Source organism: Biomphalaria glabrata, chromosome 7 (genome assembly GCF_947242115.1).
Source record: "Biomphalaria glabrata chromosome 7, xgBioGlab47.1, whole genome shotgun sequence".
NCBI classification, from domain to species: Eukaryota; Metazoa; Mollusca; class Gastropoda; family Planorbidae; genus Biomphalaria; species Biomphalaria glabrata.
The window spans coordinates 43,167,862-43,182,251 of NC_074717.1; the positions used below are offsets into that span (position 1 = coordinate 43,167,862).

At 37.5% G+C, this 14,390-nt stretch overlaps 1 protein-coding gene across 1 annotated transcript in view; it reads right to left on the reverse strand.

Moving 5' to 3' along the window:
• The window catches only part of LOC106062983 (ATP-dependent RNA helicase DDX1-like), a 249,064-nt gene that overhangs the window by 137,838 nt on the left and 96,836 nt on the right, over positions 1–14,390 (reverse strand). The window contains exons 17-19 of the mRNA XM_056034576.1: positions 8,293–8,433; positions 937–1,011; positions 143–248 (exon numbers count right to left, since the gene is read on the reverse strand). Of these exons, the coding sequence (XP_055890551.1) occupies positions 143–248; positions 937–1,011; positions 8,293–8,433 (322 nt within the window). The remainder of the gene's footprint in view (positions 1–142; positions 249–936; positions 1,012–8,292; positions 8,434–14,390) is intronic.

Consider the following 14,390-nt stretch of genomic DNA (forward strand, 5'->3'; position numbering starts at 1 on the left):
ATCTCGTATATATGAGAATGTGGACTGCTATATGCCCGGACGTGATCTGGTATGTGGAGATGTAGTCTGGTGTGAGGGAGTGCTGGGGTTGCTGAGTGTACACATGCGCCCAGGCAAAGAAAACAAGAATCTAAAAACTTACCTGGGGAATCTATATTAGTCCGATCTTTCTCATGGACCCCATCTGTTTTGATATGTTTCTCCATTTTTTTCCAGCGGGTGTCCTTTGTGGGATCCACCATGCAAACCTTTGAATAGGCAAGCAAACAGACAAGGAGTCAATATCAAACATCAGCTAATTCGGCTAATTATGTCGGTACAAGACCAGAATACAGCATCTGTTTCAGGATCAACCACTTCATGGCTTCATGACTCGCTGGAAACAAGCCTGGCTTCAGCATCATTTCTGCTTCCAGTAATTATGAGTAACAAAAAATATTCAGACCTAAATATGGAATCAACTCTTCAAGCTTAGTGCAGTTTGCTTTTTCTTTTTTTTAAACTAATTATAATAAATATTTTTTTTAACAATTCTTTTATAACTAATGATGTGTTTATTAAATATAAAACATGCTTTAAAATGCATATATTATATTAGGGAAATATTTTTAAAAATAAACAATTCTGAGCTTTTTTTAAAAAAAATGCATTTTGAGATAGGACATCTTAATTGAGTCACAAAATGACAGATGTACATCACATTTTGCTTGTTGAAGTCAGGGCCAGTAACTCTAACCCAACCAGGACACCTCAACAACTACATACTCATTTCTACCTAAGGTCAAGGCTGAACCTCAACTGTAGTCACCAAATATTTTCATAAGCAATATAAAACTGGATTTGTCTTGGAGATAACAGGGGATATTCTTGTGCATTGATATAACATGAGGTAATTAACATGAAATAATAGTTTATCTTGCACAAGATTCTACTTACACAGTGGTGCACTGTTTCTGGCACTGCGTCCTGGCCCTTCAAGTCGATCCATGTCGGGAAGTACATCAGGCGTTCCTGAAAGAGTCAACAGTTCAATCTTAGACGAGGAAAGACAGGGTTCATTCAACTATCTTAGCAGATCATGGGAATTTTTATTCAACAATCCCAGAAATAAAAATTAATTACAGTCAAACATGCAGGATATTAATATTTTACTATATCAGGCATCTAATTCTAAAGTATCTAATGCAGGACAGTTAAGTGCCCAAAAAAAAAATTATAGACAGAGTGAGATGATATAAGCTCTTTAAAAAAATACACCACCAAACAAACATACTTGATTGTATATGCGAACCCTTGACACTTATCAATTGATAATAATTTAAACAACAGTCCTTTATATTCTACTAACTGTAAATCCAATTTTAACCAGATACAGATACATCCCAACGCAACTCAAGACAAAATGTCTAGACACGCCATAAAAATGTAAAAATAAAGTAAAGCTCTCCTTTCAGACTTTGCGATCTATAGGGCTGATGGTGTAAAGACCATCTGTTTCTGTGGCTCACGGTTAACGAGAGTGTCATGTGGCAAACACAATGACCAACCGCCTTTACTTTTACCCAAATAATGTCAGGTTGGGTTGGGTAGAGCTGGGTGGACTCAGAGGCGCCCAAAGATACCGAAACTAACAATCCCAGTCTTCACCAGGATTAGAACCAGGGAGCCCCGATTTACCGCTCAGCCACCGCGCCTCCATACGCCCTACAATGTGCTTTGAAAGAGTAAATTTAAAAAAAGAATAGCAACAACAACGAATTATAAGCTTGGTTAGTATAACAGACTGAGTTTGTTAGAACGTGAATACCGCTACAATTATGACTCTACTGCTGCTCTTCTAAAGATGATAAACCAACGTTTTGTTTGGATATCTCTACACGGTTATTTCGAAATTCATTCTCCCTAGACAAACACACACACACACACACACAGGTCGTTTTCAATGGAGACAAAAGCTTACAATAACAGACAGCAGCGCTTTGTCTGTTTCGTGTCTTAGCATTGAGATTATTCCTTGAGTAATTGAGGTAAGTAATCGCATTTGTATTTCATTCACGATTACATTCGCATTTCTATTTGGAAAGTAAATGTGACATTTCATTCACTTTCCGATGTCCTATTTCTTGGTTAGTCTCCACTGGTGTGAATAGCACAACTAAAACCAATTCTGAGACGCAGAAAAATAGATGATTATAGTTTTGTTATGTGATTGTTATTGAAGGAAATGTTTCCCTCATTATTCCAGCTAAACTAATTCTAATTATGCATTTCCTGTTTTTCTGCGTAAGATTAGAAAGCAATTAATGAAAATTAAATTCATTTTTTTATTTGGTGGAGAGAGAGAAAGGAATATAATCCCAGTGTGCAAAACGTGCCAGTTAACTGTCCAGAAAGAACTGTCCGTTCAAACATTGAGACGGAATGAAAGAAGGCAATAAAAGAAACATCGAAACTCTAAACATTCTGAGATCAAATCTCCAAAACAACACTAAAGACTAATGACTGGCATTTCAAGATAAAAATGGTCTCAAGGAAACATTGTTGGTATAAATACATTCATTTGATTTTGTACTAATATTTACTTCAAAGTTTTTGAAAATCAAAGACGGATCTTTATCTAAGCAAAGGAACAAAGGATGTCACGAGAACATCAAAAGATGAAGATAGATCAGCTTCTGAAAAGAAGCCTTCAGAAAAGTAACTGGCTGTTATCCAGTGCATATTGAAAAAACCCAGAGATTTTAGCGTTGATCGAAAAGCTGATACCGAATTAGCGTCCAGAATAAGCATTGGTGTGCTAACGTTTGAATGACGCACTGTTTTGTCTATTGAAAGGAAAATACATTCATGAAAGGAACTTTTTTTTTGTATAAGTATGTTGTATAACGAAGACATTTCATGTAATGACCGTATTTAACAGCAAGGCGAGATTGCATCCAATGTTTCTTTACGGAGTAATCCTCTCATTACACTAATTGAAGCGGAGTAATTCAATGATGATACGAACTGAGGCTCTAATCCCTAGCAAAAAGCGGATGCAAATCACGACATATATAATGGACAGCGAGAAATACAAAGTATAAGATGAACTAGTAGCGAACTATGTAGACCACTACTACTTAAACAGGTTCCACTAATAGAACACCATTTTGAACAAACAGTACTACAATATGTTGAGTTAATAGATCTTTATGTTATTAAAGATGCTGGCTTCTGGCTCAATATTCTACGAGTGTCGCCAAAGGGGATGTGAGTTTAAACCCCCCTTCAGCGGGGTTTGAAACTAGAAAATACCTCTTCAATATAAAAAAAGCAAATTACACACTCAAACTTATATGAGCGTAGCCAAAGGGGGATTTGGCTTTAAACCCCCCCCCCCCTCCTGCGGGGTTTGAAGCTAAGCAATATCTATTCAATATTAAAAAAAAGCAAATTACACACTCAAAATTCTACGAGCGTAGCCAAAGGGGTTTTGAGTTTAAACTCCCCTTCAGCGGGGTTTAAAGATAAAAAATGCCTCTTCAATAAAAAAAAAAAAAAAGTACACACTCCAAATTATGAGCGTGGTCAAGGGGGTTTTGACTTTAACACCCCCCCCCCTTTCCAGCGGGGTTTGAAGCTAAGAAATATCTCTTCTTTATAAAAAAAAACACACTCAAAATTCTATGAGCGTAGCCAAGCCAAGGGGGTGTTGAGTTTAAACCCTCTCCACCAGTGTTTTTTTTTTAAGTTTAACCCCCTCCCAGATGGTTTTGAGTTTAAAATCAACCTACAGAGAGTTGTGAAATTGAAAACCTCTCTCTTCAATATTATTCTATAGCAAACTACAGTCACGAAATTCAATATTAGAGTAGCTAAGGGAGTTTTGAATTTGTTAACAAACAAAAAAACAAATTCCGAGATTGATTTTTTAGGCTAAAACCCCCTCCAAAAAATTGATTTTGACGATAAAACTTCCCCTTTCGATATACATTCTAAAGCAAACTAGAGTCACCTAATTCCAAGAGCGTTGCCAAGAAAGGTTACAAATATCTAACAGTAGCTGGGCTCCATTAATAAAGTGCAGTGAATAGTCATCTGCCGAAATTGAAAAAGACTAAATGTGGCTCAACAAAGATGGCTAAGACGGATTTTAGGAGTCAGTTATAGAGGTCGGGTCTCAATCAAGGAAATTTTATGCCGAACTGATAGTCGACCCCTTAGTAAGATTGTAGTGTCGCAAGAGGTTTGCGGGATATGTTCTCCGACAAAATGAATTACAAATAATAAGAGTTGCGATGACATGGAGGCCATTACGAGGAAAGCGCAAAAAGGAAAATCCCAGTACAACTTGGCGCCACACTTTCATGGAAGACCTCAGAGCAGGTGGGAAGAGGCTTCAGACATTGCCAGTGACAGATTTTTGTGGAAGAAGCTTGCCGCCCAATGCGCCTAACGCCGCCTCAGGATCTAAGTAAAAATTGCAGATTAGGTTTTTGAAAAAAACCTTTCAAAAACCTTTTAGTAGCAGGATAATGCACTGTAGATACCTAAAAATATGCATTTTGTTGGCTTTCAATACCGGAAATAGTGTTTGGCGGTGGGGCTTAAGACCCCATTGCTGGCTAGGGCGGAGAGTCTACAATTTTTCAACTAACTCCAGGGTACAATAAACGTCTTCCGAAAGAATAAAGGGTCATATATATATATTTGGCGGGGGGAGGGGGGAATCCCCCCCAACCCACCCTCCACGAAAAAGATCCTGGCTACGTCCATGAATGTATATGTATAATGTATATGCATAATTTATGCATAATCTTTACATTGCCAACTTATTTAAGAAAATAAAAAAATGGAGAGACATCTATTCTGGATATGTTGCCTTCAGTTCCTTAAAATAAAAAAGTAAAGTTCCATTTCAGATCTCTGGATCAATGGGGAAGATGATATCAAGGTCACCTATTTCAATGGCCGACGGTTAACTAACGTGTCATGCAACCAGCTCAGCGACAATCCGCCTTAATTGTCCCAACTAATTGTCAGCTTCCTTAATAATTTCACCGAGATTCGAACCCAAGACCCTCGATTCGGAACCCAAGCTTTACCACACAGCCATTACGCCCCGCCATTGTATTTTAGCCAGTTTTATTTCTCCATGTTAAAAAATATACAACGTTATATTTTATATTTTTGCGTACTTTACATTCGTATCACAGCACAAAGTTTACATCTCAAACAAGGAATCATCATGAGTTATTGTATATTACTGAATATTTATATATATAGATTCATACACACTACAAGGATCAATGCTTTTTATATCAGAAATTGTATTTTATTTCGATCTTCTTTCACTTTGTTCCTCTATGTCAAACCCTTTATACTGTTTAGTACAGTGATACCCAAAATACGGCCCGCGGGCCAGATCCGGCCCACGACGTGGTTCCATCCGGCCCGCCGAAACGTCGGCACATAGAGAAAAAAAATATATCCCACCCCCCTTCAAAATAAAAATGTTGAAAAATGTATCTTACCTACGTTTGGGCACCCTGATGGATTGGCACCATGACCTTTAACCTTTTTACGTTTATGAAATGGGAGAGTTGAAGAAATTAAAAGTGTAATTTAGAATCTACCAGGAAAAATGAATAGATCTTTATTTTATATTTTATTTTAACATGATGATAAGCCAACTTATTGGATTTGTAAAGAAAGTGTGGCTGTTTTTTTTTAAACAACATATAAACGGCATTATAAAACAAATATTACGGCATTCTTGCTTTGAGCAGCAAAAAAATATTTTTAAGCTCCACCAAGAAATTGGAGGATGGGAATATTTACCAAATAGAGACAAGAAACTGAGTTGTTGGTTAGATAACTATAATTTTTCTCACATTTTAAGAAGTGAAATGAAGCCATTTTCTGACGCGTTAAAAAAAAAAGATGTCAATACTAGATCCACAGGTTTCTATTAAAATTGTTTTAGGTCAACATCTTTTCGTGTTTTTTTTTTTTTTTTTACCTTTTCTGTCACGTGGCCCGTAACACGAGTGTCGGAAATAAAATTGGCCCGCAGGTTGAATTAGGTTGGGCATCACTGGTTTAGTAAATCATTATTAGTCCTTCATATTTATTACAAATGTAGAACTTCATACAGTGACGTAGCTAGGGATTGGGGAGCCGGGGGGACTGACCCCCCCCCCTTTTTCCCACTACCCTTCCTACGCCACTGACATGATATCATGACTTTGTCCTGTACGCATCCTTATCGCTATCATTGTATGATAAATGCAAATTTCCAAAAAGCTTACAGATATCTGGCTATTGAAAGCGCGACAGCGTGTAATCTGATAGAATCAACAAATGACGGTAAACGCGAGACCCGCACGGACTAGCGACCGCCTCCAAATAGAATGCAAAAAATCAATGTACGGATGATAGATATGAAAACATTGTGCTCTCTTTCCTATAGACGAACTTGCTGGGATTGGCCGGTTTCCAAAGAATGAACATTGGGATATCCCTTTAAGCAGCATTAGGGAATAAGAACGACTCGGGGTGGAATTACGGCCAGAAGATTATTGACTTGTACTCGTATCGCCAACTTAAAAGACTCCGGAAGTAGAGAGTGCTACTTAATACTATGAGGGGGAAACAGTTCCATTTTGCTAAGCCTGAGCGGACAGATGTTTCTTTCCTCTCATGAATTAATTAGCTGCGTACACTTAATTTCACGTTCTCGGCAGCAATTATCTTTGTGAAAATAAAAAAAACCCAGGAGGAAATATTTAGAAAACATAACAAGAAAAACATTTTAAAAAAAACAAAAGACAATACCTCCTTTAGACAACTAATAGAATCGATTATTTTGATCTTAGTAACTAAAGATTGTTAGATTTTTAAAAAGAAATTGAACATTTTTCTACCCCGCTCGACCCCCCCTTTTTTTCCAATCGAGAAAAATTCCTGGTTAAGCGAATGTATAGGTCTACTAGACTTAATAATATTCCAATGATAGGCCTTTATTGTAGATTTAGACAAATAGTCTTAAACTTAATTTAACCCTTACAGTGCTGAGCTGCTTTACAATGAGTTCATACAAAATGGAATAACAATTCGGATGTTTCCAGACTTAACTACCACACGCGTTTTAAGGGTTAAAACTCTTGAATGAAATCGGAAATACCCGAAGACATACAGTAAAGTCAAGATAAATATTTTTCTAGTTGTCTGGGCAAATTTAAAATTCATTTCTTTCTATGCTTTGAACAATGATAACGGTCAAACTAGTTTTCATAGTGTGGCCAACGAGCTAGTCATTCTTTTCTCAGTGACATGCAGCTTTCAAATTTCTAAGAAAAATCGTTTGAGCCGTCCGTTGTTACGGTCGTAGCGCAGCTTGGTGTGAATGACACATGGTGTGAATGACAAATGGTGCGAATGACAAATGGTGTGAATGACAAATGGTGTGAATGACAAATGGTGCGAATGACAAATGGCGTAAATGACAAATGGCGTGAAGGACAAATGGCGTGAATGACACATGGTGTGAATGACAAATGACGTGAATGACAAATGGTGTGAATGATACATAGTGTGAATGACAAATAGTGCGAATGACAAATGGTGTGAATGACAAATGGTGTGAATGACAAATGGTGCGAATGACAAATGGTGCGAATGACAAATGGTGTGAATGACAAATGGTGCGAATGACAAATGGTGCGAATGATAAATGATGCGAATGACAAATGGTGCGAATGACAAATGGTGCGAATGACAAATGGTGCGAATGACAAATGGTGTGAATGACAAATGGTGCGAATGACAAATGGTACAAAAGACAAATGGTGCGAATGACAAACGGTACAAAAGACAAATGGTGCGAATGACAAATGGTGCGAATAAGAAATGGTGGGAATGACTAATTGGTGTGAATGACAAAGGGTGTGAATGACAAATGGTGTGAATGAGAAATGGTGTGAATGACAAATGGTGTGAATGTGAATATTGAATGGAAGAGCGGTTTAAAACAGGAAGCCGAAACATGGCGACATGAAGAGAATTGAAACTATTATGTTTACGTCGTTTGTAATCATATTAAAGTAGCTTCTAAATCAGAACCCGAGAGTGTCTTCTAATTTTGAAGAGTCGTGTGTCCTTACAACCGCTTTCGAGATCTGTGTCCACCCCAAAGTTTTTTAGCCCACCTCTGAAGGTTTGAGTTTCCGCGAAGATACGAGTTGAATAGAGGTGTTGTAAGCAAAACAAAACAAAGTCTACACTGGCATGACGATAGGATGAATTACTTACCGCCATTTTCTTCACATCGAACGAATGTAAAGTGGCGGAGCAGACGACCATCTGGAGACGCTTCCCATCATTCGTGACTTTTGGTATTTGCTGGTGCAGGCGGTTGATGAGCTCGCCATAGCCGCCAGAGAGTAAGCCATCCTAGAGAAACAAGAGCAGAAAATGATTTTAAAAAAAACAAACTGTGAACGACAAGCAGACGTGAACATTGAACGGACATGACACTGAAATCGGAGATTTAAATTATAAATTACTAGTCGACCCACGGCGAAGCATACCCCGCTATTTTGCAGGGCCGGCCTTAGGCCACTGCAACCTATGCGACCGCAGTAGGCTCCGCACTTTCATAAGACCCGCGCTAATTCTAGGTGTAAATTTTTAAAATAAACCATTTTCTAACAGATTTCCCGCGGCCTCCTGATTTACCAGGAGCTTCTGGAAATTTCCTGAAATTGCAAAATATACGAAAAAGGTCTGGAAATCTCCGGAAATTATTAAAATCTTTAGAAAACTCATACAAATCTCCTGAAATATATAGATAAAAATTGACATTTTGGGGTGTCATTCAATATGGAAAACGCCAATCCTACTCGCGATAAAAAAAAACGGCATTATGCAATACCCGTAATTGTGGAATCTGGTGAAAGAAGCTTCTCGCGCCTCAAACTAATGAAGATTACTTGAGGTCAATAATTCTTGTAGATAGATTGAAACATTTGGTAATTCTTGCTATTGAGCGCGATCTAAGTAGGAAATAGATTTTTTATGATATTGTTATAACCCTAGTGGCGGACTGAAAGGGTTAATGTGTGTGCGGCCTACTGACACACATGATTCAGGCCAATCACACAGGTCAAGGGCTGTTGAACAAGGGACATTACTGCTAATGCACGCATTATGACCAATGTTATGATCATGTGACCAAAAAGCCTTGACAGACGAGAGGCAGTAAGAACTGTGTGCTACAAAGTGAGTCCTTGAAAAATGTAGCTGTACGAGTCTAGAAGTAGACAGAGAAAGACTTGTAGTGTTTAGTTGGCAGTTCTATTGTACAAGAAAGCATTTGAATTTGATGTAGCCAATTGTGTTGTATTTAAACCGCCACGTTGTTACTTGAGACTCTTGTTGTCAAGTTCTTGTTTTCGATGTGCTGTGTTGTGTTTAGCAGTGTTTACAGAAGGCCTGATGGAGAAGATCGTAACAATATACTGTATGACTTCGCTACACGCAAGGCTCGTAAAGTAATTCTGTACGTAGTACAGAATGAATAAAATACGAATTTATTTTTCGTTTTAAAAAAATGCAGTTTGTTACTAAACAGAGTCTTATATTAGATCTAGTAGTGTACAGAAAACAATGAGGAGACAATATAAAAGAATGGTCCTGGCCTTTCATTAAAAGAGATTCTAGGGAAAAGGACACAGAGGAGTGGACAAAAACGTACAGTCGGATAGATCACGGGTGGTGCCCGTCTTGTTCGGTTTAAAATGGATAGCGTGTCAACGCTTGTTTTTAAAATATAATTTACACACTCTTAGGACGGGCTTTTCAAAGGTGACATTAAATAAACAAGTACGTGTCTTTATCGTAAAGAAATTCAATCATTTGTCTTTCATTTTTTAAATTTATTTATATAAAAACAATGTTAATCAGTTAGTTATTGGCACCATTGTAAAGCTCGTTCATATTTCTATAAAATACATGTGTTTAAAAAGTATTTGTCTGACATACGCCCCATTTTACGAACAAACAAACAAGGTATGAAATGATCACAGCCGCTAGCACGGTTATTCGGTGCGGTGATGTTACGCGTAAAGGATTATTACCCGTATTTTTTAACCTAAAGGAAAAACGTTATATATTTTGTTAAAGGGCTTAAAATAACCTTTTTTTTAACGGTACCATTTTTACTGTAATCAGATATTTATACTTCAAGATATGGTAGGGTGAAAAACGCCTAAAACATAAAAGATGTTACGCAATTTTTAAAAAAGCGCGATTTCTGCTTCGGTTTCGGGTCCCTGCTGGATTCAGATTGAGCATTTTCCACAAATTGAGAGATTGAGCACGCAATTTAAGATCTAAACAAACTGCTCGCCTACTAGTATGGAAGCATGCAATAAAATAATACTACGGATATAAATCAAACTCAATGAGCTAATACCCCTCGAAAACAAACACAGAATCCGTGGTGTAGCTAAGGATTTGGGGGCCCGGAGGGCTTGACCTCTTTAGGGTCCCCTGCATTTTGACATTCTACATCATGACATGAGATACTGGCGTAATATTTAATGTAAAAACAAATTTCGGACACTCATTGGGGCCCGGAAGATTTTCACATTTGGTTTCCCCCCCCCCCCTCCCCCACCCTAGCTACGCCACTGCACAGAATTATCTAAACATTTCCAATATATGCCAAGATAGCACAAGCATCAGAAATTCCAAAGATTATTGCGTGGCTGAAGCGTTAAAAAAAAAACGCAGCATTGCAGAAAGCTGAGATGTAAACAAACTTCCATTGAATTCAATGCTTCATTCAGCGTAATACTGCCAGAGTCTTGTACGAGTGTGAATACTGAGAAGCTGCCACCTCTATCATTCCATGACAAAGATTTCTCAAAACAAAGCACCCGAGAAGAAACATCTGATGAAATCTCAACTTAAAAAATTAATGAGCGTTAAGGCCACTTCTAGAGTGATTGACAATGAATCCACATGGATGAATGGGGTCAGGTTCTGAGAAGGAAGACAACTACTTCAGATGGACGCTCAATGGAAGAGGGACACAAAAAATGAGGAGCCTCTCATAAGGAATAAAGAAAACAAAAACTCAAGAAAACAGGGGAATGTCTTAGGATTGTCAACAAAGTGGGGAAAGGGGGGCAAAGGAAACAGAAACAAATTTCTGCCTATGTTTGTCTAGGTTAGTGACAGGAAATGAAAGGCATGACAAGAATAAACTGAGTGATTCATAAATGTATCGATTGAATCCAGGTCGTTCTTTTATTCAATATTGAGATTATTTTTTCTTCTTGCTTTGTTTTTTTAAGCAATTCGCTACAGTCTATATTCTATACTGTATCTTTGAAGAAATCCAAACAATATCTTCGTGTATTGTGCATAGTGTAAACTTTCCATTTAATCTAAACTGTTTCTTTATTTGAAATAATATGTTGTGTATTTCTGGTTTTCAACTCGAGGAATATGATCATCGTCATTAAAATGTGAATGTCTACCATAAGAATGATTGCCCAGTTAAATAGTTGTGCGATTAGACTTCCTTTACCCCACTTGCTCTCTGATAAGTCCCGGTGTTCCACTGATTTCTAACCACACAATTCGTGTTCCAGTAGCCAGCAACGCTCTTCAGAATCTCGGTGATTTTATTACGCCTGTTCGTGGTCGGGCCTTTTTATTTCCACGGTCGTCTCTGAGTAGCCGTGGCGACACATCGTTAGGGAGACAATGGCTGGAGACCGACACAGTGACTTCCTTGATTCACGCCAGCACGGAGTTTACCTCTTGATTAGTTTTGTTACATCTGTGGGGAGTCAAAATTTGCCAAATTATGCAAAGTCTTCGGTGGCCGACTTGCAATTATTTCTCACCTACATTTCAGTAGCAACTGTTTGTGTCTCGGGGCGTATTCTATTTATAGTCTTCTGGACTTCATTGTAAGATAAAAAAAAAATGTTAACGCTTCAAATCGTTTCGAAAAAACTGATGGCTAGTCAAAGGTTTGTTGCACTAAGTTAGACAACGAGGCAAAAAACAACAACATAAATTTGATCGCTATTTCTGCAAAAAATAGACACCATTACGTCATTGGTGGTAAAGCAGTTAGAATGTATGATTCTATCTTGTGGGGGGGGGGGGCAGTTGTAGTAGAAACGTTGGTCATTTAAACGTGCCAACCACATCACTGGTTTATTTGGAAGGGTTCAAAAAAATATTGTGCTCATGCCGGATTCCTAGAGATCTATCCCCAAAATATGTGCACTCGTCCCTTCACAGTAAATACACTGACGATCTGTACAGTACTTACATGAATTGTCAATGAAATTTGTTTACAACTGCAGCGTGTGAATAGTTTTCATTTCTGACCAGTTTATACCGGTATTTGTAAGGATGCATAAGGTACAAGGAATAAAGAAAATGTCCAAAAATTTCGACCCTCAAAACAAAAACACAGACACCTAAAGATTTCACAACAAACTGGTAGTCGGGGCTCACCAGTACCAGCCGACAAATAAAAAATAAGGCTCGTCTTTACTCTAATATTAAATAATATTTAAAAAAATAAGACGTGTCTTTACTGTAATAATAATATTAAAAGTATAATAAGGCTTGTCTTCGAGTCCTTAGTCACAGACGTGCTAAACGGATGAAGACCGAGCAACGTTCCCTACCGCCAGACGGAAGAACTTAAGACTGAGACTCTGAACCGAAATGAACTCGTCACATAAGATCTCAACGAAACGAGACATTTGTTCAAGCGTGATACTTAAATCAACGTTGAACAAGATGGTTAGAGTCGATCCCAATGTAAACAACAAAAACAACACCTTTTAACCCACGAAGCGTCGTCGGCCGATTATATCGGCCGACATTTCGTTTCTGTGGCGTCCCGGCCGATATAATCGGCCGACTTTAGACTGCTGATTTTCTATTCCAATCCACGTTTTAAAGTGACCATTTTTAAACTTCAGATCTATTAGACATTCTTCTTCCTGTCAGATCCAAAAATAGCCCATTTCCCCATCTGTTTTTGTGTTTACATTCTGATTATTCACCGGCGAATTTTTCTTGCAATGTCCGATGCTAGCCCGGGTCCATAAGATGTTACAAAACATAAAGTTTCAAATACTTTTAGTTGTTCTTTTTTAATATTACAATTAGATTTAGATCTAGGAATAATGAGAATATTTTATATATTAGATCTAGATCTATTCATGAAGAGGCCGATGATTTATGTCCGTACTGTCCGTAGTCATCTAAAGTCTAGAGTCTATATCTAGACTCTAGACTAGAGACCGGACTGGATCTGCACCTAGACCTAGTCAAAATTTAGTGAAATTTAAGACATTTTAAGATAGATTGAAGCATATTAATGATAATATTGACTTCTTTATGCATTAAGTATTCTATTTCTTCAATCTTTAAATGCTTTTAACTAAACTGAACAAAAAAAAAACGATTTTTATCTATTTTTTTTTCCTTCACTGTTAGTTGTATTAAAAGGGTAACCAAGTCACTAAAAAAAATTTTTTTTTTCAAATTTAATGGTCCATTTTTAACAAAATTATATCTATTTATAAAGGAAAATAAATGGGCTATCCAATTACATCAAAACGTTTGTTATAGCTCTAAAAATGTTTCTCACAGAGGTCAGCAAACAAGCTTTTTTGTTGATAAAAAAAATCAATCATACTAATTAGGTCAGGGTCAAGGTCAACTGATCAAATTCAGGTGTTCAATATATGATCTATAGTGTTCGCTGTCCAATTACCTTTCAGAATATATATAAAACATGGATATCAACCTTCACTTTATGGCATTTTAAGACCATTTTCTAACATGCATTAAAAATGCTAAAACTCCCCGAACGCCAGGGAAAGTTTCTTAAGACGCTTCGTGGGTTAATGGACCTCATTTCACCAATCGTAAACAAACAACATTTTGCCACGTGGTTCTCCATATCTTCTATGCAATTTACGCAATCCATAAAGGCTGTCACGTGATACGTAATTTTCATTGTTTTATCAATATTATCACGTGGCTTAATGTTGTTAGTTTACGATTGGTGAATGAGGTCCATTGACTTTTGACAGCACACAAATATTTCCAGCGCACTCAAACCAAGAGACATTTTTGTTTGGAATCAATTCCTCAATTAAGAAACTGATAGTGGTCTGTTAATTCTTGTTTCTATTTGCTTCTTGTGATGCTCCATTATTGACGAAAAGTCCAGTGAGCTTCGCGAAATGAAGTCCTGTGAACAGTCCAGCCAATGATTTCTACATAAGACTGCCCCGACTGTTAATGTACATGTATTGTTTGTTTTACATGTTTCGGATGTTCCTTCAGAGTTGAAGATA